Raw genomic sequence first — 27571 nt, forward strand, 5'->3', positions numbered from 1 at the left:
CGGCTCGGGGCTGGAACGGTGCTCCGGTGGCTGGGACGACGTTCTGGCGGCGGTGACCTGAGACCGGGGTTCAGCCGCGGGCCAGCGGCTGCGTCCGCTGGACTGGAGGGCGGCAGCTTCGACCACCCCGGGCCGCGGTGTTTGAGCCGGCCCGTTTGCGGGGTTCGGTGAGCTGCGGGACTGTTTGTACCATCGCCCGGTGGGGTATCGCCTCAGCGCAGAGGGAGAAGAGGAGGGAAAAGACTGCAGCCCTAAGATTTTTGCCTCCACCACAGTGAGGAGGCGCTTGGAGGACTCACTGTGGTGGATGTTAATTTGTGTTTATTGTTGTTTAATATTGTATTGTATGTATGACTACAGGCACGAAATTTCGTTCAGACCGTAAGGCCTGAATGACAATAAAGGTCATTCTAATTCAATTCCCTACCATTTACCATGTACGTCCTATTTTGATTTGTCCTGCCAAGATGTAGCACCTCACACTTATCAGCATTAAACTCCATCTGCCATCTTTCAGCTCACTCTTCCAACTGGCATAAATCTCTCTGTAGACTTTGAAAATCTACTTCATTATCCACAACACCACCTATCTTTGTATCATCTGCATACTTACTAATCCAATTTACCACACCATCATCCAGATCATTGATGTACATGACAAACAACAGTGGACCCAACACAGATCCCTGTGGCACCCCACTAGTCACTGGCCTCCAACCTGACAAACAGCCATCCACCATTACTCTCTGGCATCTCCCATTCACTGTTGAATCCATCTTGCTACTCCACCATTAATACCCAACAATTGAACCTTCTTAACCAACCTTCCATGAGGAACCTTGTCAAAGGCCTTACTGAAGTCTATATAGACAACATCCACTGCTTTACCCTCATCAATTTCCCGAGTAACCTCTCCAAAAAATTCAAGAAGATTAGTCAAACATGACCTTCCAGGCACAAATCCATGTTGACTGTTCCTAATCAGACCCTGTTTATCCAGATGCTTATATATATATTATCTCTAAGTATCCTTTCCATTAATTTGCCCCCCACTGACGTCAAACTAACAGGTCTATAATTGCTAGGTTTACTCTTAGAACCCTTTTTAAACAATGGAACAACATGCTCAGTACGCCAATCCTCCGGCACTATTCCCTTTTCTAATGACATTTGAAATATTTCTGTCATAGCCCCTGCTATTTCTACACTAACTTCCCTCAATGTCCTAAGGAATATCCTGTCCGGACCTGGAGACTTATCCACTTTTATATTTTTCAAAAGTGTCAGTACTTCCTCTTCTTTGAATCTCATAGTTTCCATAGCTACTCTACTTGTTTCCCTTACCTCACATAATTCAATATCCTTCTCCTTGCTGAATACCGAAGAAAATAAATTGTTCAATATCTCCCCCATCTCTTTTGGCTCTGCAGATAGCTGTCCACTCTGTCTCTCCAATGGACCAATTTTATCCCTTGTTATCCTTTTGCTATTAATATAGCTGTAGAAACCTTTTGGATTTACTTTCACCTTACTTTCCAAAGCAACCTCATATCTTCTTTTAGCTTTTCTAATTTCTTTCCTAAGATTCTTTTTACATTCTTTATACTCCTCAAGCACCTCATTTTACATTCTTTATACTCCTCAAGCACCTCACCTCCATGCTGCCTATAATTATTGTAGATCTCCCTCTTTTTCCGAACCAAGTGTCCAATTTCCCTTGAAACCATGGCTCTTTCCAATTTTTACTATTTCCTTTCAACCGAACAGGGACATAAAGATTCTGTACTCTTAAAATTTCACCTTTGAATGTCCTCCATTTCTCTTCCACATTTTTCCCATAAAACAAAATGTCCCAATTCACTCCTTTTAAATCCTTTCGCATCTCCTCAAAGTTAGCCTTTCTCCAATCAAAAATCTCAACCCTAGGTCCAGTTCTGACCCTTTCCATAATTATATTGAAACTAATGGTATTGTGATCACTGGACCCGAACTGTTCCCCAACGCCTACCTCTGCCACCTGACCTGTCTCATTTCCGAACAGGAGGTCCAGCACCGCCCCTTCTCTAGTAGGTAACTCTTTGTATTGCTGCAAAAAAGTATCCTGCACACATTTTACAAACTCCAAACCATCCAGCCCATTTACAGAATGTGTTTCCCAGTCTATATGTGGAAAATTGAAATCTCCCACAATCACTACCTTGTGCTTACTACTAATATCTGCGATCTCCTTACATATTTGCTCTTCCAATTCTCGCTCTCCATTTGGCGGTCTATAATACACCCCTATAAGTGTTGCTACCCCTTTCCCATTTCTCAGTTCCACCTAAACAGCCTCCCTAGACGAGCCCTCTAATCTATCCTGCCAAAGCACTGCTGTAATATCTTCCCTGACAAGCAATGCAACAACTCCACCTCTTGCCCCTCCAATTCTATCACACCTGAAGCAACGAAATCCTGGAATATTTAGTTTCCAATCACGGCCCTCCTGCAACCATGTTTCACTGATCGCCACAACATCATACTTCCAGGTGTCAATCAAGGCTCTAAGTTCATCCACCTTTCTTACAATGCTCCTAGCATTAAAATATACACATTTAAGAAACCCACCCCCTCTTATTCTCTGTTTATTGTCTTTTTCTTCTTTCTTCCCTAAATTTTGGGTCCGAGTGCTTCCCTTCTCTGCCTCCTGCCTCACACACTGACTGCTATCTTTCCCTATTTGAGTCCCTCCCCCCAACCGTTCTATTTTAAAGTCTCCCCAGTAGCTTTTGCAAATCTCCCCACCAGGATATTGGTCCCCCTCGGGTTCAAATGCAACCCGTCCTTTCTGTACAGGTCGCATCTTCCCCAAAAGAGGTCCCAATGATCCAGAAACTTGAATCCATACCCACTGCATCAGTCCCTCAGCCACGCATTTATCCTCCACCCTGCTCCATTCCTACTCTCACTGTCGCGTGGCACAGGCAGTAATCCTGAGCTTGTTACCTTTGCGGTCCTTCTCCTTAACTCTCTTCCTAACTCCCTAAATTCTCCCTTCAGGACCTCTTCTCTTTTTCTACCTATGTCGTTGGTACCTACCTATATGTACCACAACCTCAGTCTCCTCTCCCTCCCATTTCAGGATATCTTGGACACGTTCAGACAGATCCCTGACCCTGGCACCAGGGAGGCAAACTACCATCCGGGTCTCCTGACTGCGTCCACAGAATCGCCTATCCAACCCCCTGACTATAGAGTCCCCTATTAATATTGTCCTCCTCTTCTTTTCCTTACCCTGAGCAACAATGCCGGTCTTTGTGCCGGAGGTCCGGCCGCTGTCGTTACCCCCAGGTAGGCTGTCTCCCCCAACCGTACTCAAACATGAGTACTTATTTTCAAGGTGTACAGGCACCGGGGTACTCACTAGTCCCTGCCACTGCCCATTGCCCTTCCTAACTGTGACCCAGTTGTCTGCCTCCCGTGGTCTTGGAGTGACCACCTCCCTATAACTCCTCTCTATGACCTCCTCGCTCTCCCTGACCAGACAGAGGTCATCGAGCTGCTGCTCCAGGTTCCTAACACGATCCCTTAGGAGCCCCATCTAGACGCACCTGGTGCAGATGTGGACGTCTGGAGGGCACTCAGACTCCATGACCTAGTACACCTTGAAAATAAGTACTCATGTTTGAGTACGGTTGGGGGAGACAGCCTACCTGGGGGTAACGACAGCGGCCGGGCCTCCGGCACAAAGACCGGCACTGTTGCTCAGGGTAAAGAAAAGAAGAGGAGGACACATCTGACATCCAGAACAGTAAACTGCCCTGGCCCTCATTCTTCCCCCCCATATCCTGGATACAATACAAAGCCTTACCCGGGATACAAGCCAATCAGCTGCTTCCTCTAGTCCGTTCGTCCAATCAGCGGCTTCCTCAAGCCGCTGATTGACCTCTACCACATTGCAGACATTGGACTTTGTCCATGGAACAGATACGCTACACTGCAATATTCTGTACTCTGAATCTTCCCCTTTACTCTATTGTAATTATGTTTGACTTGATTGTATTTATGTATGGTACATCTGATCTGTTTGGATAGCGTGCAAAACAAAGCTTTCGTCTGCACCTCGGTACACGTGATAATAAACCAAAACTTATACTTCTGAAACAAAAAAGCAGAACAGGATTTGATGTTGTTTCAGCCTGCGACGTTGACTTCTGCCTCTACAGATTCTGCCTAACCTGTCTAGTTCTTACAGCATTCAGTTTTTTTGAACCAGAATGTAACATCTGCATTCTCATAGAACATGGTACAGTACAGCATAGTATCAGACCTTTGCCCACAATGTCTGTGCCAAACATGATGCCATGATAAACTATTCTCATTTACCTGCACATGAACCATATCCTTCAATTCCCCACATATCCATGTAGCAACTATCAAAGCTGCCTCCACCATCAACCTTGGCAGCATGTTCCAGGCATCCACCACTTTCTGTGTAAAAAAAAATTGCCCTGCACAATTCGTTTAAACTTTGCCCCTCGCATCTCAAAGAACCATCCTCTAGTCTTTGCCATTTCCACCCAGGAAAAAAGGTTTTGACAGTCTATCCTGTTTTTATCTTCTCTCGTAAACACTTCATCTACAGCAGCATGCTGGCGATCCTCTTTTGCACCCTCTCTGGTGCAATGATTTGGCTGCAATTCTCCAGGAAGTACATTATTGTAGCCCGACCAATGTTTTTATATATGTGTGCCCAAACTTCCCTGCTCTTACCCTCAATGCCCCAACTAATAGAGTGAAGTATCTCATACTTCTTCACCACCTACTCCACTTATGCTGCCACCTTCAGGGATCCTTTGACCTGAACACCAAGGTCCCCTGTTGCTCAATTTTTTGGGGGGCCTAACATTCATTGCGCCTGTCCTACCCTTATTAGTCCTCCAAAGGTGCAACATTTTACACTCATCAGGATTCAATTCCATTTGCCATTGCTTGCCGTTCTATTTGCTCTTTGCCCTTCTCCATTGTCAATCTGGACATAATAACTTTCTCAATCGGGCTGTTTCAGCTTGGACTGAATCTAATATATCAAGGAACCATTCCTGCACATTTCAAAAATGTCTCGCCTTCGTCACCATTTGCTCCAATCAACACTGCCGTAGGTGACGCATCCCAACCCCACCCTAATATTACCTTTCTACACTTTTTTCACGCAGAGAATGGTGAATCTCTGGAACTCTCTGCCACAGAGGGTAGTTGAGGCCAGTTCATTGGCTATATTTAAGAGGGAGTTAGATGTGGCCCTTGTGGTTAAGGGGATCAGGGGGTATGGAGAGAAGGCAGGTACGGGATACTGAGTTGGATGATCAGCCATGATCATATTGAATGGCGGTGCAGGCTCGAAGGGCCGAATGGCCTACTCCTGCACCTAATTTCTATGTTTCTATGTTTACAGTTCTTGCAAATATCTGCAATTCTGCACAGATTTGTTCCTCTATCTCCCTCACAGAAGTAAGGCAGCCCCACTTGCATCTTCACTCAAACCACTAGATTCCGCCATTTGGCCTGCAAGGGCATCCATTCACCAGCATTTCTTCTTTAAACAACATGTCAACATGCTTTTGGTCTGAGTTCATCATGCTCAATCCTGGTATTTGTTGAGCATGTTCAAGCTTCAACACTTCATTAGAAACCCATATAGGTCTTTCTAGCTGCAGCTCTCCAGCCTTATTACCTTATATTTTGCATTGAAATGCATACACTGTAAACCAGCATTTATTTTTCTCAGTAGTCTCTCACCATTACAAAATCCAAGTTAAAAACCCCCCACAAAGTGCTGGAGTAGGTGGGCAGCATCTCTGGAGATCATGATGAGATGATGTTTCCAGTCAAGACCCTTCTACAGACTGATCTTGATTTTGGAAGAGAAGTGGGGGCAGGACAAAGCCTGGCAAGTGATAGGTGGATACAGTTGAGAGAGGGGAAGGGGTTGATTGGCAGAGGGTTGGACAAAAGCCAGAGATGATATGTCAAAAAGTATGAGATAGGATAGAAGAGATAGAACTGTGAAGCCAGAGGAAGAATCATAGGTGGAAGAGGATAGGGTTAAAGGAGAAACGAGTGTGAATCCACGTGGGGCACAGGAAAGTAAGGGTGAGAAGGAGTGCATGGGTTGTTTTTGGGTGCGTTACCTGAAATTGGAGAATTCAATGCAAGCTACGTAAGTAGAACATGAGATACTGTTCCTCCTGGTTGAGCGTGACCTCACTCTATCAGTATGGGAATGGGAAGGGGAATTAACATGATGAGTGACTGGAAATCCAGGGGAAAGTACCTGGAGCAGAGTTGGTTTGGATCGGAAAGAATAAGCAAACCAAGAAATTGCGGAGGGAGCCATCTCCGCAGAAAGGATGGGAATGAGAAGATGTGACTGTTGGTGGGATCATGTTGAAGGTGGCAGAAATGTTGGAAAATGGATGTAGAGGCTGGTGGGGTGAAAAGTGAAGACAAGGGAAGCTCCATCCTTGCTCCGTCTGGGGGGAGGAGGAGCGTGAGCAGAACTACGGGAAGCAGACGATCCGTGGGTGAGGGTTTTATCTATGACAGCAGGAGGGAAACCACATTTACTAAAGAGAGATGAGATCTCAAATTACCTAAAATAGAAAGCCTGATCTATGGAGCAGATGCGGTGAATGCGGGAAATTATGAGAAGGGCAAGAGGCAAGGTGAGAGGAAGCGTAGTCCAAATAATTGTGGGACTAAGTGGGTTTATCGTAGGTTTCAATCGATAGTCTGTCCTCTGTGATGTATAGAGATCAAGAATGGGAAGAAAGATGCCAAATACGGTCTGTGAGTTTGAGGTCAGGGTGGAAGATAGTGATAAAATGAATGAAATCAACAAGTTCTCCATGGGTGGAGAAGGAAGCACGATGCAGTCATCGATGTAACAGAGACAATTGTGGGATGGTGCCAGTATATGTTTGGAACAAGACTGTTCGACGTAACTAGCAAAATGTTAGGCATAGCTGGGACCGTGGTCCATAGCTGGGACCATGGTCCATAGCTGGGCAAGTGCTCATGGTCACACCTTTTCCTTGAAGAACATGAGGGGAGTCAAAAGAGACGTTATTGAGGGTGAGAACAAATCTCTCCAGGAGGAGGAAGAAAGTGTTAGTATAGGGGAACTGATTTGGTCTCCATTCAAGGAAAAACCAGAGGGCCTTGTGACCTTCTTGGTGGTGGATGAAGGTCAAGGAAGAACCAGAGGGCCTTTTCTTGGCATAAATGCAGAGGTTTTTGGCCAGTGTACTGCGACCACAATGCAAAATAATTCATTGGAAGCATATAATATGATCAATTCACCATGATTTGTGAAAGCTTGTGATCGTGCACAGTTTAAAATTTTTCACATCACAATCTACATTTTCCATCACCACAATACTCTTATGAATAGCTGGATTTAGTCTTTCTTCTGCATGTTGGTTGCATAACTAGTCCTATGCTTCCTCCTGCATCATCAAAACTTTTAACTTGAGTTGAAAAAGAAACCTAATTCATATAACAAGATAAATGATAAAAGGTTCATAGAAAAATATAATTGTTGGACATTCAATCGTAAAATGATCGTCTAACTCAGCAACTTTAGTATTCATGAGCCAATGACCTGTAGTCAAGAACTGTTTCCAGCAAAAACACAGGACCTTTGCAATTTACGACAATTAATCTGTAACCTCTGAAGGATGAATCATTGTTCTCTATCCAGACAAAAGGCTGAATGATATAGTGTTTGTGAATGCAAAGTAAGAAACGTCCACATCCAAGGGACTTTTATCACGCTTAGCTTTATAAATATTTCAAATTTGAATCAAGGCAAAATTTCAAATGTTATATCAACTGAAAAGCTATAACATTATGCAAATTAAATCATTATTGAATTGGAGGCCGTTAACAACAACAATGCTTAGATTTCTGTATACCTCTCCTGTGGCAGTCTCTCAGGATTGAGGATCACTTCACTTAGGTTATATGGGTTCCAAGGTGACTAATAGATTCAACGAGAGAACCATGGACTCTTCCACAAACAGGCCAGGTGATTGATGGTATGGGCCTTTAGGTAGTTTGTGAGGTGGTGCACCATTTCTACTATTTTATGCAGGGTTTCGATGTGTTCCCAACACATGGCCTCAAGATTCACAATTCCATCTCTTTTGGTCCTTCTCCACTTGAAGCTTGGTATGCTAAGATATGCCAAGTGATATGCCAAGAATCAATATACACAAGTCCTCCACCGATTTTCTGGTACACCTGGTTCCAGAGCCTTTTGGGATTATCCGTTTTGCCAGACAACAGAGGTCACAATCTCCGAGAGTAGTCGAACGATATCGGAAAGGTCCATCTAGGCCGCCGAGGTGCAGAGATACCAGCCCATAGACTAGCTATAGGAATGGAGCTGCTGTCTCCAACCAGACCAGAGTTTCAGAGCCCAAGATGCAGGGGCTTAATTCGACCCGCCAATCAGCCGCAGAAGTCCCGATGAGGTCGAGAGGTTTGCATGATACACCCAACTTTGATTAGCCTGCACCCTTTGTGCAGAACTGAATGGCCAACCTCTTATTTTGGGATTGTGGTTCCAGACCCACTAACCAGGAATAAGATAATGCCTGCATCCATCCCTTCAAAACCCCAAGTCATGTACATTTTAATGAGAGAGGGGATGGCAAGGTGGTGGAAGAGAGTGGCAACTCTTTGCATGCCAACTAACCGTAACTAGGGCTTCAGTGTTGGGGATCTCGACTTCATGGAGGAGATTGATGTTGGTGTACCTACCCCACCAGCGTGGTTGGAAGATTTTGCAGAGATAGCGATAATGTTGTTTTGGTACCTTCGGTACATATTCAAGTCACAGAGCATAAAATAACCTGCTAGAATACTCTCTGTGCCGGGTGGAAGATCTTGATATTTTAACACTATTTTCCTCAATCATTCAAAGACTATGTTGGTGCTTTTTAATGGGTTGGCAATTTCATTTCCATTGCCAGCCGTCACTGGCTTCCAAGAATGTTCACTGCACTACTTTCAATTGCAAGTACATCCTTCCTTAGTTCACAAGACCTAATCTGTACACAATATCCACAAGCAGTCTGACAAGGCCACTACCTTGTTTATTTCCCCCTCTGTCTTTCCTGTGCAAATTCCCCACCCCAATGCTAACCCATTTCTCCCATTATCCAACCCCAGTCACACTACCTTTTTCATTCATTCGTACATTCATAGTCATCCCCAATTCCCACATTCTAAATTATTCATATTTCCTTGTACTCTCATTTTGTTTGATAATCGTCTGTGTGGTGTCTCAGTGTCTGCCTCCCGAAAGTCCAAATACACATCAGCAGCCGCTTGCTTAGCTATGCTGCTACTTGCAACATCACAAATTCCAGCAGATTTGTAAACATGATAAACATTTCATAAACCCATACTGACTCTGCCTAATCCTGTTATTATTTTTAAGCGCCTTCAACATATTCCCCATTACCAATGTCGACTAATTGGTCAGTGCTTCCCTGTTTTCCCTTCCTTAAATAGCTATATCTATTTGCTACTTTCCAGTTTGAATTTTTAAAAATGACAACCAGTGCATCCACAATCTCATTAGCTATCATTCAAAACTCAAGGGTGCAAGTCATCAGGTCTTGGGAATCTATTACTTTTCAGTCCTAATGATTTCTTCTTCCACTCCTGACATGTTGCTTTCCATTATATCCAGGAAAACATGTTGTCTTCTTCTGTGAAGATTACTTTTTTTTTAAATTATCTTCCATTTCCTTATGATCCATAATATCTTCTCTTATTTGAGTCTACAGGATAGTCTCATTAGCTTACTGATCTATTCGTTTTTACATAACTATTAAAGCATTCTCAATCTGTGTTTGTGTACTCATCATCCCACTCTCATAACCTCCAAGATGGTTACTAAGCTCACGGAACTGGGTCTCTGCGCATCCCTCTGCCTTGTCCTTGACTTCCACAGTCTGTTTGAATTGGCAGAAATACTTCACCCTCATTAACAATCAGTATGGGAACATCTTACGGCTGCGTGCTCAGCCCCCTGCTCTATACTCATGACTGTGTAAGTTATAGTGCAAACTCCATCGTCAAGTTCGCCGATGACACCACCGTTGTTGGACGAATTACAGATGGAGATGAGTATAGAAGTGAGATCAACGATTGACCAAATGGTGCCAGCACAACAACCTGGCTCTCAATATCAGTAAAACCAAAGAACTGATTGTGTACTTTGGAAGAGGAAGGACGAGGACCCACAATCCTGTTTATATCAATGGGACGATGGTGGAGAGAGTCAAAAACTTCAAATTCCTGACCGTGCATATTTCCGAAGATCTTTCCTGGACCCAGTACACTGATGCAATTATAAGGAAAGCGCATCAGCGCCTCCACTTCCTGAGAAGATTACGGAGATTTGGTATGTCAAAGAGGATTCTCTTGAACATCATCAGAGACCCACACCATCCTGGCCTCACATCCATTCCACTACTGCTATCAGGAAGAAGGTACAGGAGCCTGAAAACTGTAACGTCCAGGTTCAGGAACAACTTCTTCCCAACAGCCATCAGGCTATTAAACACTCCAACCTCATATAGGCTCTTAACTACAATGGGCTATTATTATTATTGTTGCACTGTTTTGTTTGTTTTTTGAGTATGTGTGTGTGTGTGTGTATATATATATTGGGTATGTTGTGAGTATGTATATATATATATACACACTGAGAGCTTTTCTTTTCTCTCTCGTTTGTCATACATACTATGTTTTCAAATTCTGTTGTGCTGCAGCAAGTAAGAATTTCATTGTTCTATCTGGGACATATGACAATAACACACTCTTGACTTGATAATCCGCGTTGCTTTTCCTTATTAATGCATTTCCTCTCCTTTGCTGACCTGTTTATTACACTTCTGTGAGCATCATACATCTTTCCCTTTATAACCACAGTAGACCAAATTTCCTGTTGATTTTTGCCATGAGAACATATGTTAATCGTAAACAATAATTAATTTCAATGTTAGTCTTTACTTGTCTACTGTTTTTACTTCTTAGTTTCCCCAAACTAAACTAGCATGCTTCACACCTTTGTAGTTTGCTTAATTTAGATCTATGATATTGTTTTCAGATCAAAGTAAATCAATTTCAGTATTTGTAACAAATTCTATCTTAATATTGTCATTTTTCACAAAGCTCTGATCAAATCCACAATCAAATTACAGACTGTTGCATTGCCTTGCACTCCACAAGATCTCAAAAAGGTCATCTATAATAATTTTCTGTATTTGTTCAGAATTGTTCAGCATTCTTGTTCAGTATTTTGATCCATAAAACAATCCTTATGCAGTCAATGAATTTGTCCTCCGCATTATTACTGGGAATTTTGCTTACCAATCTATTTGTAGATTACATATAATGATTGTACGACAACTTTACATGCACCTCTAACTCCCTGTTTTATACGATGATCTGCAGGATTTGGGATCTATGTACAACTCTGACCAGTGTCTTCTGTCCCTTGCTGTTTCTTGGCTCCACAAAAAAAAATCATAAATGCCTTCTGAAATCCTTCTCACCTGAATTTATCCATTCATTTATATCAGGGCTAACCCCCTCCTTTTCCATTTTGACATTTTCTTCAAAAACAAATTCTCATTCCAGATTGTTTTGAAATTGCTTTTGGATCATACATATTTTTAGTTTTATTTATACGATCAGGAATATAAGACACTTGTCCAGATCAAAATCTGTTCAAACCATTAAGGCAGAATTACTGAAGCGGAACACTCAGAAGAGTCCCAGTGATGAAAACAAAATTATAGCCGAGTACATGAGAAAGGTCAGAGAAACACTGACCTGTAACAGAAACGGTTATATACAAGAAGATCTCCAATTTTTACTTTGCAAAAGTGAGGCATTTATCAAATTTGAGCTAGATACGATCTGAAAGAAGGTACCAATAAAGGTCATCCAGGTCTAACTGGAAAACAGGTGGAAAATGCTCAGTTACACCATCATAGCTCAACTTAATAAGACTTATGACAGGGAAAATATTATAGGAAAGGACAGGAGCACCAGTTACTGGAGAGGCATGATCAGTTATGCATTAGTTAGAAAGTTTGAAACAAAAAATGCCAACATTCGGTGACTTTTAAAATTAGACATTACAAGAACTGGTAGAGTGAGGTCAATATCAAGAAATTGTGATTACGTCCTGACAGCTTCTACTACCTTTTTTTGTCATATAAATGTTTTATGGTCTCAGTTTATTCTGGAGCTTATGTCATGTTACTCCATTGCAAAACTGCAATGCATTCATTATCTTCCCTCATAAAATACCGAATACATTTAAATGTATTTGCAATTACCTAATTCTTTAGTGCGTCTCTGCCGCATCTGCTTACGAGATGAGGTTTTCCACGCAAGGACATCTGAGATGCCCTCGTTCTTTAGTGAATGCGGTTTTTCCCTCTTCAGTGTTAGATGGGTCCCTCACACGTGTCTGCTCTGCGTCTCGCAGTTCCACTCTCGCTGCCCCCCCCCCACCGACGCAACAAGGGCATCTCATCTTTCACCTCATCAGCCTTTGCATACAACATATTATTCTCCGACATTTCCATCACCAGTGTGATCCCACCACTAATCACATCTTCCCATCTCCACCCTTTCCTGCCTTCAGCAGAGAGCGCACCCTCTGCAAATCACGCATCACTTCCCATGCAAACCACCCCCTTCCCAAGTACTTTTCCTTTCAACTGCAGTAGACGAATGAATACCTGTCCTTACACCTCCTTCCTCGACTCTATCCAGGGACCCCGACAGTCCTTCCAGGTGAGACAGAGGTTCACATGCACCTCCTCTAACCTCATCTACTGCAATGGGTGTACCCGATGTGGGCTCCTACAACAATTGGCCTATCAGGGAACATTCATTCATCTGTTGCCGGCACTGATTTATCCTGGTCTTTTCTTGCTCCGAGTAACCCCATCATTACAACATTTTTGTTCACATCTACCATTATTGTCATCTGACTTTCATATATAATCTATCATTTATTCACCTTAACTACACCTGTGGTGACAATTTCTACTCTCTTACCATTCCCTGAAAAAATGGTTCAGTCTGTACATCGTATTGGCATTTCATTCTAAGATATTAGTTAAGCCACAGCTAGAAAACTGTAGTTAAGAGAAAATGCAAAACAATGTTGCCAGGACTGGACAATTTTAATGGGAAAGGGAAATTGGCATGGTAAGAATTGTCTTTCTTTGAGACAAAGTGGAAGCTTGCGATGTACAAACATATGCAAGGCCTACAAATGATGAAACATGGTCCCGATGTTGGAGGAGTCCAGAACCAGGGGCCACAGTTTAAGAATAAGGGGTAAGCCATTTAAAACTGAAATGAGGAAAAACATTTTCACACAGAGAGTTGTAAATTTGTGGAATTCTCTCAGAAAGCAGTGGAGGCCGATTCACTGGATGCATTCAAAAAAGAGTTAGATAGAGCTCTTAGGGCTAGCAGAATCAAGGGATACGGGGAGAAGGCAGGAACGGGGTACTGATTGTGGATGATCAGCCATGATCACATTGAATAGCGGAGCGGAGGGAGAAGGGGAGGGGGAGAGGGAGAGGGAGATGGAGATGGAGAGAGAGAGAGAGAAAGCCTCTTTTGTAATAAATGTACTAAAGAGGGTTTTATCAGTAAATGAGCCAGGTCTGTACCAGTTGCAACAATATCCCATCATGGGTCACATCTTCTCCTCCCCAACTCTTTCCATCTTCCACAAAGACCACTCTCTCTTTGACTTCCTGGTCCACTCAACACTCACCTCTCCCTGATCCCTGGCAGTTTCCCTTGTGACTGCAGGAGGCACACCACTTGCAAACACAACACACACTCTCCGGGTGTCAGCGGTTATGGGGAGAAGGCAGGAGAATGTGGTCAGGAGGGAGAGGTAGATCAGCCATGATTGAATGGCGTAGACTAGATAGGCCGAAAGGCCTAATTCTGCTCCTATCACATGAGCATGATGTTGCTCCTACAGATGATTCATCATCCCCAACCAGAGCCCTTCCTGGTCACGCGTTCCTCCTCCAACCTTCTTACTGCATTTGGTCCTCACGATGTGATCTCCTCTACATTGCTGAGACCAAGCTCAGGTCAGAAGACTGATTTGCAGAGCACCTGCACTCTATCTAAATGACCATCTGAGCTCTCAGTTACATGTCATTTCAACCCCTTCCCACTCCCATATTGACCTGTCCATCTCAGCTTTCTTCAATGCTTGTGGGAGGCCCAACTCAAGCTTGAGGAACAACACTTTACATTCTATAACCCCATTGTTTGAACGCTGAATTTTCTAATTTCAGCAAATCTTCATCTCATATGTTGCCTTCCCCCACCTTCTCCTATCCCGCAGATCCACCTCCAGTCCTCCTATTTTGCTCCATTTCCCACTCCCATCCTCCAGCCCCCATTCCTGTCCCTCTCTCCTGGTTCCATCTACTGACTACTCCTCACACATCTCACCCTCCCCATCCATCCCTCACCCAGCCACACAGTTTTGATTCTATCTGCCCCTGACCTCTGTTTGAATGGCTCCTATTACACCCTACCTACCGATCAGATTCCACCACTGGTAGCCTTGTGCTCCTGCCTATCACCTTCCTAGCTGTCTCTATTTTCACCTTCCCCAGCGTGGCTCCATCGCTCTCCACCTATCATCAACCTGCCTCTGTCTCCAAACTCTACCCTACCCCTCCCATAACTGGCTCCATTTGCCCATCATCCCTCTTCAGCCGATACATCACCCTTTGCCCCGGTGCTCTTTATATTGGCTATCGTCCCTTTTGGCATCAGGACTGGTTTCAACACAAAACCTCGGCAATTCACGGAGGTGAATTAAGCCAGTGGCTAATCAGTAGATTTTGCAATAGGATTAGCGACAATGGCTTGGGTCTACCCAGTATTTACTTGGGAGGAAATTTTGCCTCATCTGGTTCGAGATATTGGACAATCAATCTGTCAGTTAGAAGTTAGTACGGGGCATCAGAAGAACTGGGTGAGGTAGAAAATGAGATAGGAAAATGACAAGTTTTCATGCAGTTACATAAAACCCATAAGTATTGTCATATCTTTGTTAAAATTCACAGCTGGCTATCACACTGACCATCTTTATTGCAACGAACTACACTGTAATTGGAAAGTTCATCGTTCTTTTTTTATTCAGGATGCTGTCCTGTTAGCCTACCTCAGTAGATTCCCTTCATCATTGGTGATGCTCTTGTCAATTAGAGCAAGCTGGCTTTGAAGAACACTCAATTCTGCTTCAAGCTGTGAAAGTAAACAAAAGTATATGTCAATTTAGTTTTCCAGATGGAATGTTAAAGCTTAGACATCAACAAAAAGACCATTCCTTCACTGCATATCATCAAGTCGGGAAACCACTTCCAATATCTAATGGGAACAGCATACCCTGACATGTGATGTTGTCATCAGCTTGAGGTCGCCAAAAACATATACCTATCAAAACACTCCAATTGAAAAATACATTTTGTTGTGAAACGGTGTTACATACTGAAAAGTACAACTTTATGGATGGTGAAAATACTGGGCAATGAGATGATGAAAGGCTAATGTAAGGTCTAGAAGACAATTTGAAGCTATCAATAACTAATCTTCATAACTGTTAACATATTTCAATTTATTTCAGCCTGCACCCTTTTATTTTTTATTGCAAAAGGGGATTCAGAGCAAAATATGAACATTTATTTGTATTTAATGCTGAATGCCATTTGTTACAAATTATCAGCAATTAATTTAGTCTGTCACTCCTTCCAACAAATCACTTCAAGGAAAGTTGCATTTTTATCATTTTTTCCATAATTTACATGAAATTTAGTCTGCCAAATTGACTTGCATACACATTTGCTACTCTGATAATGATGCAAGTTCAATTTGCAGGGTATTAAAACTATGGTACAATCATGATGACAAAATAATTTCCATAATTTTGGGAGAATTTTTATACATGGGAATTAAATCTATTTGAACCAAGACTCTTTTTGTTGGTGAACAGATACTTAAAACAGATTCAATGAACTGAGTGCAGATGGTGCCACCTCCTGCACAGAAATGTAACCAGTTGAAAATGGTTTAAAAACTAAAATCAAATAGCTATGTTTACTCATTGATTGAATTAAAACAACATTTGGGTAGAAACCCTACAGCTCACCACTTTAACTCAGCTTTTCAATTAAACAAATCTAAAATACATGCCCAGAGAGTCTTCATTGATCCGGTAGGCGGCGCGACTCTGGTCAGCAGCGGCCTCTGCAGCCTGTCCGCGTTTTTATTATTTTTTGTCTGTAAATTTTATGTTGGGGTGTGTGTGTGTGGGGGTGGGGGTGGGGTGGGGAGGGGGGGGGGGGACTTTTAAATCTCTCCCTGCACTGGAGACCCGACCTGTTTTCGTCGGGTCTCAGTTGTCGTTGCGGCTGCAACGAGGAGCGGCCTCCAATAGGAAGAAGCCGGGGACTCAGGTGCCGACTCACCTCACCGTCGCGGAGCTGGCCGAGACCGGAGCGGGTGGAGCGGTGAAGGAGCGCTGCCGCTGCTGCTGCCGCTGCTGCCGATGCCGCTGCTGCTGCTGATGAGGAGGCTGCTACTGCGGGTCTGTGGACGGCGGCACCGGGAGCCCGCAGATCCCTGGAGGGAGACCGCTTTTCGGGGCTCCTGCAACGGCGACTTCCCCCGCCCGAGTTGCGGGGTCGAAGAGCTCCTGGAGCGGGGCCTAACACCACTGCCCCGCGCGGCTGGAATGGCCGCGGGACACTGCGAGCGCACACCGGGGGCTCCAACATCAAGACCCGGTGTGCGACCTCGCACCACCCGGCGTGGCTTTAATGGCCGCGGGACAATCGCCATCACCAGCCGGGGGCTTTGACTTTGACTCTGACATCGGGGGGGAGAGAGTGCAGTGGAGAGATAAGTTTATTTGGCCTTCCATCACAGCTATGTGTTGGATGTTTATGTAAAATGTGATTATGTTGTGTCTGGGGTCTATTTGTGTGTAATGTATGGCTGCAGAAACGGCATTTCATTTGGACCTCCAGGGGTCCAAATGACAATTAAATAGACTATTGATTGACTATTGAACTGAATGGTAGAAGAAGGTACATTGCATTCCTTCTATAGCACATATGGTACAATAGACAATAGGTGCAGGAGTTGGCCATTCGGCCCTTCCAGCCAGCAACACAATTCAATGTGATCATGGCTGATCATCCCCAATCAGTACCCTGTTCCTGCCTTCTCCCCATATCCCCCGACTCCGCTATTTTGAAGAGCTCTATCTAGCTCTCCCTTGAAAGCATCCAGAGAACCGCCCTCTGAGGCAGAGAATTCCACAGACTCACCACTCTCTGGTCGAAAAAGTGTTTCCTCGTCTCCGTTCTAAATGGCTTACTCCTTATTCTTCAACTGTGGCCCCTGGTTCTGGACTCCCCCAACATCGGGAACATGTTTCCTGCCTCTAGCGTGTCCAAACCCTTAACAATCTTATATGTTTCAATGAGATCTCCTCTCATCCTTCTAAACTCCAGAGTGTACAAGCCCAGCTGGTTCATTCTCTCAGCATATGACAGTCCCGCCATCCCGGGAATTAACCTTGTAAACCTACGCTGCACTCCCTGAATAGCAAGAAAGTATTTCCTCAAATTAGGGGACCAAAACTGCACACAATACTGCAGGTGTAGTCTCACCAGGGCTCCAAACAACTGCAGAAGGACCTAGTTGGTCCTATATTTGATTCCTCTTGTTATAAAGGCCAACATGCCATTTGCATTCTTCACTGCCTGCTGTACCTGCATGCTTACTTTCATAGACTGATGTACAAGGACCCCCAGATCCCGTTGTACTTCCCCTTTTCCCAACTTGACGCCATTTAGATAGTAATCGGCCTTCCTGTTTTTGCTACCAAAGTGGATAACCTCACATTTATCCGCATTCAACTTCATCTGCCATGCATCTGCCCACTCCCCCCAACCTGTCCAAGTCACTCTGCATTCTCATAGCAATAAAGGATGAATTCTAGGCAACTGAATATTCAGGCCAAGTCAAGCTTTGTAAACATGTTACGCTGACAAATATTTCAGATCAGATGTCTTATTATCAAAGATAGACACGAAAAGCTGGAGCAACTCAGCAGGACAGTCAGCAGCTCTGGACAGAAGGTATGGGTGACGTTTCATGTCGAGACCCTTCTTCGGACTGAAAGCTCCAGGAAAGCAAAACAAGAGATATAGACGATGATGTAGAGAGATATAGAATAATGAATGAAAGATATGCAAAAAAGTGACCGTGATAAAGGAAACAGGCCATTGTTAGCTGTTTGTTGGATGAAAACAAGAAGCTGGTGCAACATAGGTAGGGGAGGGATAAAGAGAAAGGGAATGGCCGGGTTACTTGAAGTTAGAGAAATCAATATTCGTACCACTGGGTGGTAAGCTGCCGAGTGAAATATCAGATGCTGTTCCTCCAATTTGTGTTTAGCCTCACTCTGACGATGGAAGAGGCCTCGGACAAAAAGGTCAGTGTGGGAATGGGAAGGAGAATTAAAGCGTTTAGCAACCGGGAGAGCAGCTAGGTCCAGGCGGACTGAGCGAAGATGTTCAGTAGATAAGGTTGGAGGAGGTGAAAGTGAACGTCTGCCTAACCTGAACGGACTGTCGGGGTTCCTGGACAGAGTCACGGGAGAAGGTATAGGGACAGGTGTTTCATCTCCTGCGGTGGTTTAGGTGAGAAGGGATGAATTAACCAGGGAGTTGCAGTGGGAACGTTCGCTGCAAAAGGCGGAAAGCAGGTGGAGATGGGAAGATGTGACTAGAATTGTCTTATTATCAACAATATTTCCATTTGAAAGTCCAAAAATTCCTTATGTACTTTCATGTCATTGTGGGCTTCAATCTTACCGTAATTCCAGCTTCACAGATATTACATTTGACAGCAAGCAATATTACAGCAAGAAAATTATCCCAAACTTACTGTTAAAGCAACAAAAGAGCTTTTCCAAAGCTAAAAAATGGTAAATTCTTGAGTGGCCAAGTCAATCACCGGATCTGAACCCAATTGAGCATGCCTTTTATAAGCTGAAGAGAAAACTGAAGGGGACTAGCCCCCAAAACAAGCATAAGCTAAAGATGGCTGTAATACAGACCTGGCAGAGCATCACCAGAGAAGACACGCAGCAACTGGTGATGTCCATGATTTGCAGACTTCAAGCAGTCTTTGCATGCGAAGCATATGCAGCAAAATACTAAATATGACTACTTTCATTTACATGACACTGCTGTGTCCCAAACATTATGGTGCCCTAAAATGGGGGGGAACTATGTATAAACACTGCTGTAATTTCTACATGGTGAAACCAAAATGTATAACAATTACCTTTAGCAAAATCTGACAATGGGCACTTTAGCCACATGTGATTTTTTTTTCTATTACAAATCTCAAATTGGAGTACAGAGGCAAATAAATAAATGATGGGACTTTGTCCCAAACATTATGGTGGGCACATATGATAGGGGCATTTAAAAGGCTCTTTGATGGGAAAAGGTAGGTAGAGGAGATTAATTTATCATGGCATTAAGTTTGGCATGGACATCGTGGGCCAGAAGTGACCTGTGCTGTATTGTTCTATGTGTAAAAAAGATCTGCAGATGCTGGTTTAAATCGAAGGTAGACACAAAATGCTGGAGTAACTCAGCTGGACAGGAAGCATCTCTGGGGAGAAGGAATGGGTGACGTTTCAGGTCGAGAACCTTCTTCAGACTGAAGAAGGGTCTCTACCTAAAACGTCACCAATTTCTTCTCTCCAGGGAAGCTGCCTTTCCAGCTTAGTTACTCTAGCCTATATTGTTCTATGTTCTAACTACTCCATCAGTCTGAAGTAAGATCCCAACCCAACATGTTGCCTGTCCATTTCCCTCCTCAGATGCTCCCTGACCCGTTGAGTTCCTCCAGCAATAAAAGATAAGATAAGGTAAGATGGAGCTTTATTTATCCCAGGACGGAAATTGATCTGCCAACAGTCATAAAAACACAAAATAAACGAAACACATGAAACATGAAATTAAAGTGACGAGTGGAAAGGCTTGGGGGATGTGTAAAGATTGGGGAAGGAGGGAGGGGGATGGGAGTCAGTCTCAGTCTACCCCATGACAGAAGGGGAAGGAGTTGTAAAGTTAGATCGTCACAGGATTGAAGGATCTCCTGTGGCATTCGTCCTGCTTCTTGGTGGAACCAGTCTGCTGCTGAAGGTACTTCTCAGGTACTCCAACGGAGCCAGCCTTCCTGATGAGTTTGTGGACCCTATTGGCGTCCGCAGCCCCAGCACAAGGCAGCGAAGAAGATGGCATTTCTGTGTGTTGAAGGTGGTACTATATGTTGAAGCTAAGAGAATGTTATATTGGACAAATGTGGTTGCAAGGGAAAGTGCCCGGGGAGGGGGGGGTACAGGAGAGAGAGGAGAAGAATTGACAAGGGAGGGTGAGGAGGGAGCAGTTTTTTGCGGAAGGATAAGGGCATAATGGGGAGAGGGTAGGAGGTTGAAAGTGGGGGGTCAGTAACTAGATGGCAGTGGGATGGCGGGGATTATGGTTGAATTGGGCACCAATCACAGTGGGAAATGGTGAGGGAATGGGGAATGGGATAAGGAAGGTTGAAGGGAGGAGATGGAGAAACGGGACCGGATTGAGGAAAAGCAAAAACTAAGAAGGGAAGGAAAAGCTGAGCCGAGGAGCGTTGAGTAAGACAGAAAAACAGAAAATGTTTTAGCAAATTTGAAGGGCTTACATTTAGCTCCTTTTCATAAAGCAAAAAAATGGGAGTAGGGGATGGAGTTTTTACAGGGGGCAGGGTGGGAAGTTAAGGGCCTGTCCCACGGCTAATTTTTCGGCGAGTGCCGGCATCATTCACTGACGTGTCAGATCACCAAAAATGTTCCGGCGTGATGACATATTGACGCACGGTGTTTCTTCAAGTGTCGCAACATTTTTTTTCTCGCCACTGGATTTTGAAATGTTCAAAATCTTTTGGCGACCCTGATATGACGCAGGCAGTTGCCGAAAAAATTGCCAAGTGCGATAGGCCCTTTAAGACTTAGATCTGTCTCAGCAGCAGAATAATATGCTGTGCCTAAATGTTATACTTCTCCTTGCTGCAGGAAGTAGAATGTTGCAATGTTTCAGGTGAATAGGCCATTAATATAAAACTCTGCAAATACCAGAGACTAAAATGCAACCTATTTCTAGCATGTATATATATTTCAAGTATCCAGCAGAATACTTTGCTGCATATTTATTTGCAGTCTATTTTGAAAAAAGCAAAAGGCGACGTTTCGGGAGAAACACTGATCTAGTAAGCTGCATCTTACAATTCAAAAAGGAATCAAAAAAAAAACTTCAATAAACTATAGTATCAGGGGGGTAATTCACACGCACACTTTCCTTTTAAATTAAATTCAGGAGACATTAAAGTTCACATCACTGGGAGAATTACAAGACAGTTGTTTGCCAAACTGCTGCAAGATTTGCGTAATTCTTACAAGACAGGCACTGTCCTCAATTTCTGAAATTGCTCATTTATGGACATGGAGGAGACCCAGGACAGACAGGTCGCGATTGGGAATACAGAAGCATGATTAATAAACCAAACAAGTTTTGTACTTAAACAGGTAATCACCTGAAGAAACGTGTTTCCACCCACTCCAATTTAATGGTACATTGCATTGCACAACTTGACACTATACCATAAAGGGTATTAGAAGCTCAACCCTGCACAAAATTCTATTGTCAACAGGGCAATTGTGATCTCTCCAGCCTGACATGGGCTTCCTTGGTTACCCGACTTGTGGAAAACCAACTTTACACAATTTTTCCCATACTTTTTTTTAAAGCATTTATCAAGATAAAGGTAAAGACAACAATGTTCTGTGGTATTCATTAATGACATAAATATTTATTTCATTACTTTAATCATGCTATAGAACATTTTCCTTTGCTCTACCCATTCCTCGAACTCCTCTCTGCTACTGAAAAGCATTTTTTTTAAATCTCTTGTCCAGTTCTGATGAAAGGTTTTAGGCCTAGGTTATGTTTCTCTTTCACGGATGCTGCCTGAAAGGTGCTGAGTAGGGGGAGCTTTGCCCTTGAATATAGAAAGCGGGGATAGGCTGACATTGATAGCCAGTGATTGCCTTCCTAAAACAAGAGACCCTGGTGCGAGCCTCATCTATGGTGGCAAAGGGGAATGCCCCGTTCCCAGTGGTATAAGATTCAATATCAATACTATAGGAGACAGTTACGATGCAAAGGCAAAGAACGCCTTTCATCAAGCGGACAAGCTCTAATTCAGAATAGCCGGAGGAATTGGGAGTTAAATATTCTTACACAGGGATAGGGTGGGAAGACATTTTTACTCTTCATCAAAGCACATAGACAGTCAGTATATCTTGTAGTGTAAAGGCTAAGAAATTAGACATGTCTGTTATAATGAAGATGGATATGGTGAGGTCAAACTAAACATCTACTAAACGGAACTCCACGGATATGGATAAAGTGCCATATTGTTGGGCATAACCACAGAACACAGAGTTGGTGGTGAGCCTAAGTAAAATTCAGTCAGTTGAGGATGGGACTGTTTGCATTGGTCCCATTCACACTCGTCAACATTTTCCTCAGGTAAAGGTCGGGGATGGGGCCTGCTTACTTATTGAACTAGGATTTTCAACGTACCCGACAAAGAGGCAGGCGTAGCTGGGGCCCATACGTGTGCCCATAGCTACGCCTTGTGTTTGGAGGAAATGACAAATATGTGATTTATTTGTAATGTCAGAAAATATAAAACTTGCTGCAAATACCAGGGTCAACTGATCTGCTAACTATTTCTAGCATTTCCTATATATATTTCAAGTATCCAGCACCATATTTTGTTTCTGCATATTTATTTGCAGTACCTGTTTTGAAAAAAGCAAAACTATACTTTGATGGAGAAACACTGATCTAGTAAGCTGCATCTTACAATTCAAAAGTAGAATCAAATAAAAACTTCAATAAACTATAGTATCAGGACTTGTAATTCACACGCATCACTTCCCTTTTAAATTCAGTGAAATTAAAGTTCACATCACTGCAGAAAACGTTACAAGACAGTTGTTGGAAACTGCTGGAGGATTTGCGTAATTCTTACAAGACAAGCACTTGTCTTCAATATTAAGAAATAGAACTATTTATTGACACAGTATTGCAATTCCTGCAACAATGGCGACCTGAGATACAGAAGCATGATTAATAAACCAAACAAGCATTGCACTTAAACGTGTTTCCACCCACTCCAATTTAATGGTACATTGCATTGCACAACTTGACACTATACCATAAAGGGTATTAGAAGCTCAACCCTGCACAAAATTCTATTGTCAATTGTGATCTCTCCAGCCTGACATGGGCTTCCTTGGTTACCTGACTTGTGGAAAACCAACTTTACATAATTTCTCCCATATTTTTTTTAAAGCATTTATCAAGATAAAGGTAAAAACAACAATGTTCTGTGGCATTCATTTCATTACTTTAATCATGCTATAGAACATTTTCCTTTGTTCTACCCATTCCTCGAACTCCTCTCTGCTACTGAAAAGCATTTTTTTTAAATCTCTTGTCCAGTTCTGATGAAAGGTTTTAGGCCTAGGTTCTGTTTCTCTTTCACAGATGCTGCCTGATCTGCTGAGTGTCTTCAGCTTTCCTTGAATATAGAAAGCATTCTAGGCTGACATTGATAGCCAGTGATGCTCCTTCCTAAAACAAAGCGTAGGCATATGGTAAAACAAAGTGCCAACCCAGTTCCCAGTGGTATAAATGATTCAATATCAAATACTATAGGAGACAGTTACTTCAAAGGCAAAGGATGCCTTTCATCAAGCTGACAAGCTCTAATTCAGAATAGCCAAGGGAACCAATTTAAATATTCTTACACAGGGATAGGAGTTAATTTGCATTTTTCACTTCTTCATCAAAACACATAGACAGAATTATATCTTGAAGAGAAAGGCTAAGAAATTAAGACATTGAAAAAAATGCTTATAATGAAGATAAATATGAAACCATCTACTAAACTAAACCATCTACTAAACGGAACTCCACTGATATTGATAAAAGTGCCATAACTTTGTTGGGCATAACCACAGAACACAGAGTTAGTGTCTAGCCTAAGTAAAATTCACGATGAGGATGTGACTGTTTGCATTGGTCCCATTCACACTCTCACAACATTTTCCTCAGGGAAACACCAGGCAGGATTCCTGCTTCTTATTGTTACTAATTTACACCTGCTGGAGATGGATGTACAGACACTGGATAAGCACAGGTTTGATCTCTGCTTTAATGCTTTCTGTAATCAGTCAAGAAAAATACAAATCAGGCATCCTACCCCCAGATGTGCTCTGTAAAATACATCTGGACGAGGGGAAAGAACAGAATGATGTTTTCACTACATTTCCAGTCAAAAACTCAAGCTCCTGTGAATTTCAACTACATGATGTGCTATCAGGTAAAACTACCTGCACTGAATTTTCTGTTATATTTTTCTAAATAATAGCCAAGAAAGCCTGCTTCTGGAAAATTCACAACAATCCCAGTTAACTCTCAGGTCTCCAACTGTTAAGTAATACAAATCAGGATTAGAGTTCCTGATGTAATTGAAAAATTAAAAATTAAATGAGAATTTGGAGGAGAGAACTCAAGAAAGTTACAATGACCAGAAAATGTTACTGAGCAAATTGTTTTATCTGCAGACTGACAAGTTTCTAGGACCTGATAGGTTTCTGCCGAGAAACTTAAAAGAAGTGGATGGTTGATTCCACACATTGAGGAAAATTGCATTTCGATTGGAAAATAGCAAATATCTGCCAAGGGATGAAATCCCTGGAGGAAACTACGGCATGTTAGCTTATCATCCCCCGTAAAATGGAATTTTCAATCTCTCACAGGCCCAGTTTGTTGTCCCCACTAGGAAGACATCAACCATCGTGAGTAAGGGCCCAAACAGTGGCTGACAAGGGTCGTCAACGATTTCAGTATAAAACTCAAAGCGAACAAGTTGCAAAGTGCTTTGATAAGCGGGAAGCAAGAGATCTGGGCTAACCTCAAAGCCTGCCTCCCCCCCACACTGGAGATAACCAAAAAGACAATACCGGGACCAAAAAGGTCTGTACAGAGGTACGCCATATCCAAGAATACACTCTGCAGGATGTACCCACTTTAGGTATGTGAAGAGGAAACATTAGTTAAGACCATTGTTGGACCCTTGAAGACCGAAAAAGGTGAATTTATTATGGGGAACAAGGAAATGGCAGATGAGATCACCAAACAGGTGGACTTTGGATCTCCACCTCTTCACTAAGGAGGACCCACTAACAATCTTCCTGTTAGGGTCCAGAACCTCACCTCCTCCACTAGGAACTGAAGGAAATTCACATTAGGCAGGAAAGGTGTTGGATGCTCATGGGACTCCTCTGACTAAATCCCCAGGGCCTGCATCCCAAAGTACGGATCTAACGCCATTATTAAGTTTGCTGACGATACCACGGTAGTAGGACTGATAAGCGACAACGATGAGTCAGCCTACAGGGATGAGATCCATGCACCTGACCACCTGGTAGTGTGCTGACAATAACCTCATCCTCAGACTCCAACAAAGACGAGGAGGGATTGTCGGGTCCAGGCAGACCAGAGGAGGCAGTGACTACCGCCATCCATCGCAAGGCTCGGTACTGGGTGGACCGCAGCTCCAGCTATATACATCAAGTGATTCTCGGATGAAGGGATTAAAGTAACATTAGCACCTCCAAGCAGATGACACAAAGCTGGGTGGCAGTGCCTGAACTGTTAGGAGGCTCAAGAAACCCCACCTGTCCCCCCAGATCTTGGACAACTTTTACCGCTGTACCATAGAGAGCATCCTGGACCACCTGCGGATACGGTATGGTTACAGCAGCTGCACTGCTGCGGACAGGAAGGCACTACAACTATGGTGAAAAACCGCGCAGCACATCATCGGGAAAAGGGGAAGTGCCATGGATCTGGGGGTCCTTGTACATCAGTCTATGAGAAGTAAGCATGGGTAAGAGCATCAAAGACCCCTCACACCCCAACCATGGACTGTTGGCCCTTATCCCATCAGGGAGGCGAATACAGGAGCTATGAGGTCACTTACCAGCAGGTGAGGAAAGCTCTAGTGAGACCACATCACACTGCTGAAATCGTGTTCCCGACAATAGATTTCTCTGGTCCCTCCGCCCCCCTTTGTTTAATCATTCTGTATTTCCTGATTATTCTGTATCTTCTCTCTTTCTATTTTTTTTCCTGGGATGACGGGATTTTTTTCTTTATGTACAACTACTACGGACTGACGCAAAACTGCATTTCGTTGTACTGATAGGATGTATTTGTGCGATGACATTAAAGTTGAATTGACACGCTAGAGGCAGGAAACATATTCCTGATGTTGGGGGAGTCCAGAACCAGGGGCCACAGTTTAAGAATAAGCAATAAGCCATTTAGAACGGAGACGAGGAAACATTTTTTCTCACCGAGAGTGGTGAGTCTGTGGAATTCTGTGCCTCAGAGGGCGGTGGAGGCAGGTTCTCTGGATGCTTTGAAGAGAGAGCTAGATACGGCTCTTAAAAATAGCGGAGTCAGAGGATATGGGGAGAAGGCAGGAACGGGGTACTGATTGGGGATGATCAGCCATGATCACATTGAATGGCGGTGCCGGCTTGTAGGGCCGAATGGCCTACTCCTGCACCTATTGTCTATTGTCAATAAATCAACATCCTCTTTTCTTTTACCTCCACATCTTTTGTAGACTTTTATGTGGTCCCTGCACCCTGGAATATTAAGCTGCGGGACCTGTCCTTCTCTTAGCCAGTTTTCCGTAATGTGTACAACATCCCAGTCGCATGTACCTATCCACATCCTGAATTCATCCACCTTACCCCATCAAGCCTCTCACATTATAATAAATGCAATTCAATCCAACAGACATTCCTCACTCCCTGCCATGCTCCTGCCTATTCTGTCCACTGAACTTTCTTTCATCAGCCTCCCTACCGACCACCAGCCTCTTACCTTCCTCAGTCCTACCCATCCCCCTGTCAATAGTTTAAACCCACCGTGCACTAATAAACCTGCCTGTTAGAATATCGGTTCCCCTCTAGCTCTGGTGCAATCTATCCCTCTCGTTCAGGACACCTCTGAAGAGATTTCAATGGTCCAAAATTCTGAATCCCAGACCCCTGATTGATGGAGGCAAGATATTCTCACGTCCCAGGCGATGATATCCAGAATCGTGAGTCAATTTTTAAAACAGTGCAAGCTATGCTGGATTTCTATGGCTTTTCTGCACCATTCACCGTCCCCTCATTTTCCTATCCTAAAACCTTCATCCCTATTTGACCATGAATGACAGATGGAAC

The 27571-nt window shown here is 43.4% G+C and overlaps 1 protein-coding gene across 3 annotated transcripts in view; it reads right to left on the bottom strand.

Annotated features, from left to right (window-relative positions):
- mad1l1 (mitotic arrest deficient 1 like 1) overlaps nucleotides 1–27571 on the bottom strand; it is a 610531-nt gene that overhangs the window by 385513 nt on the left and 197447 nt on the right. For all 3 annotated transcript variants that reach the window (XM_055651367.1, XM_055651368.1, XM_055651366.1), the window contains one exon: nucleotides 15293–15375. In XM_055651367.1, the coding sequence (XP_055507342.1) occupies nucleotides 15293–15375 (83 nt within the window). The remainder of the gene's footprint in view (nucleotides 1–15292; nucleotides 15376–27571) is intronic.

This window comes from Leucoraja erinacea, chromosome 20 (assembly GCF_028641065.1).
Source record: "Leucoraja erinacea ecotype New England chromosome 20, Leri_hhj_1, whole genome shotgun sequence".
In the NCBI taxonomy this organism is placed as follows: domain Eukaryota; kingdom Metazoa; phylum Chordata; class Chondrichthyes; order Rajiformes; family Rajidae; genus Leucoraja; species Leucoraja erinaceus.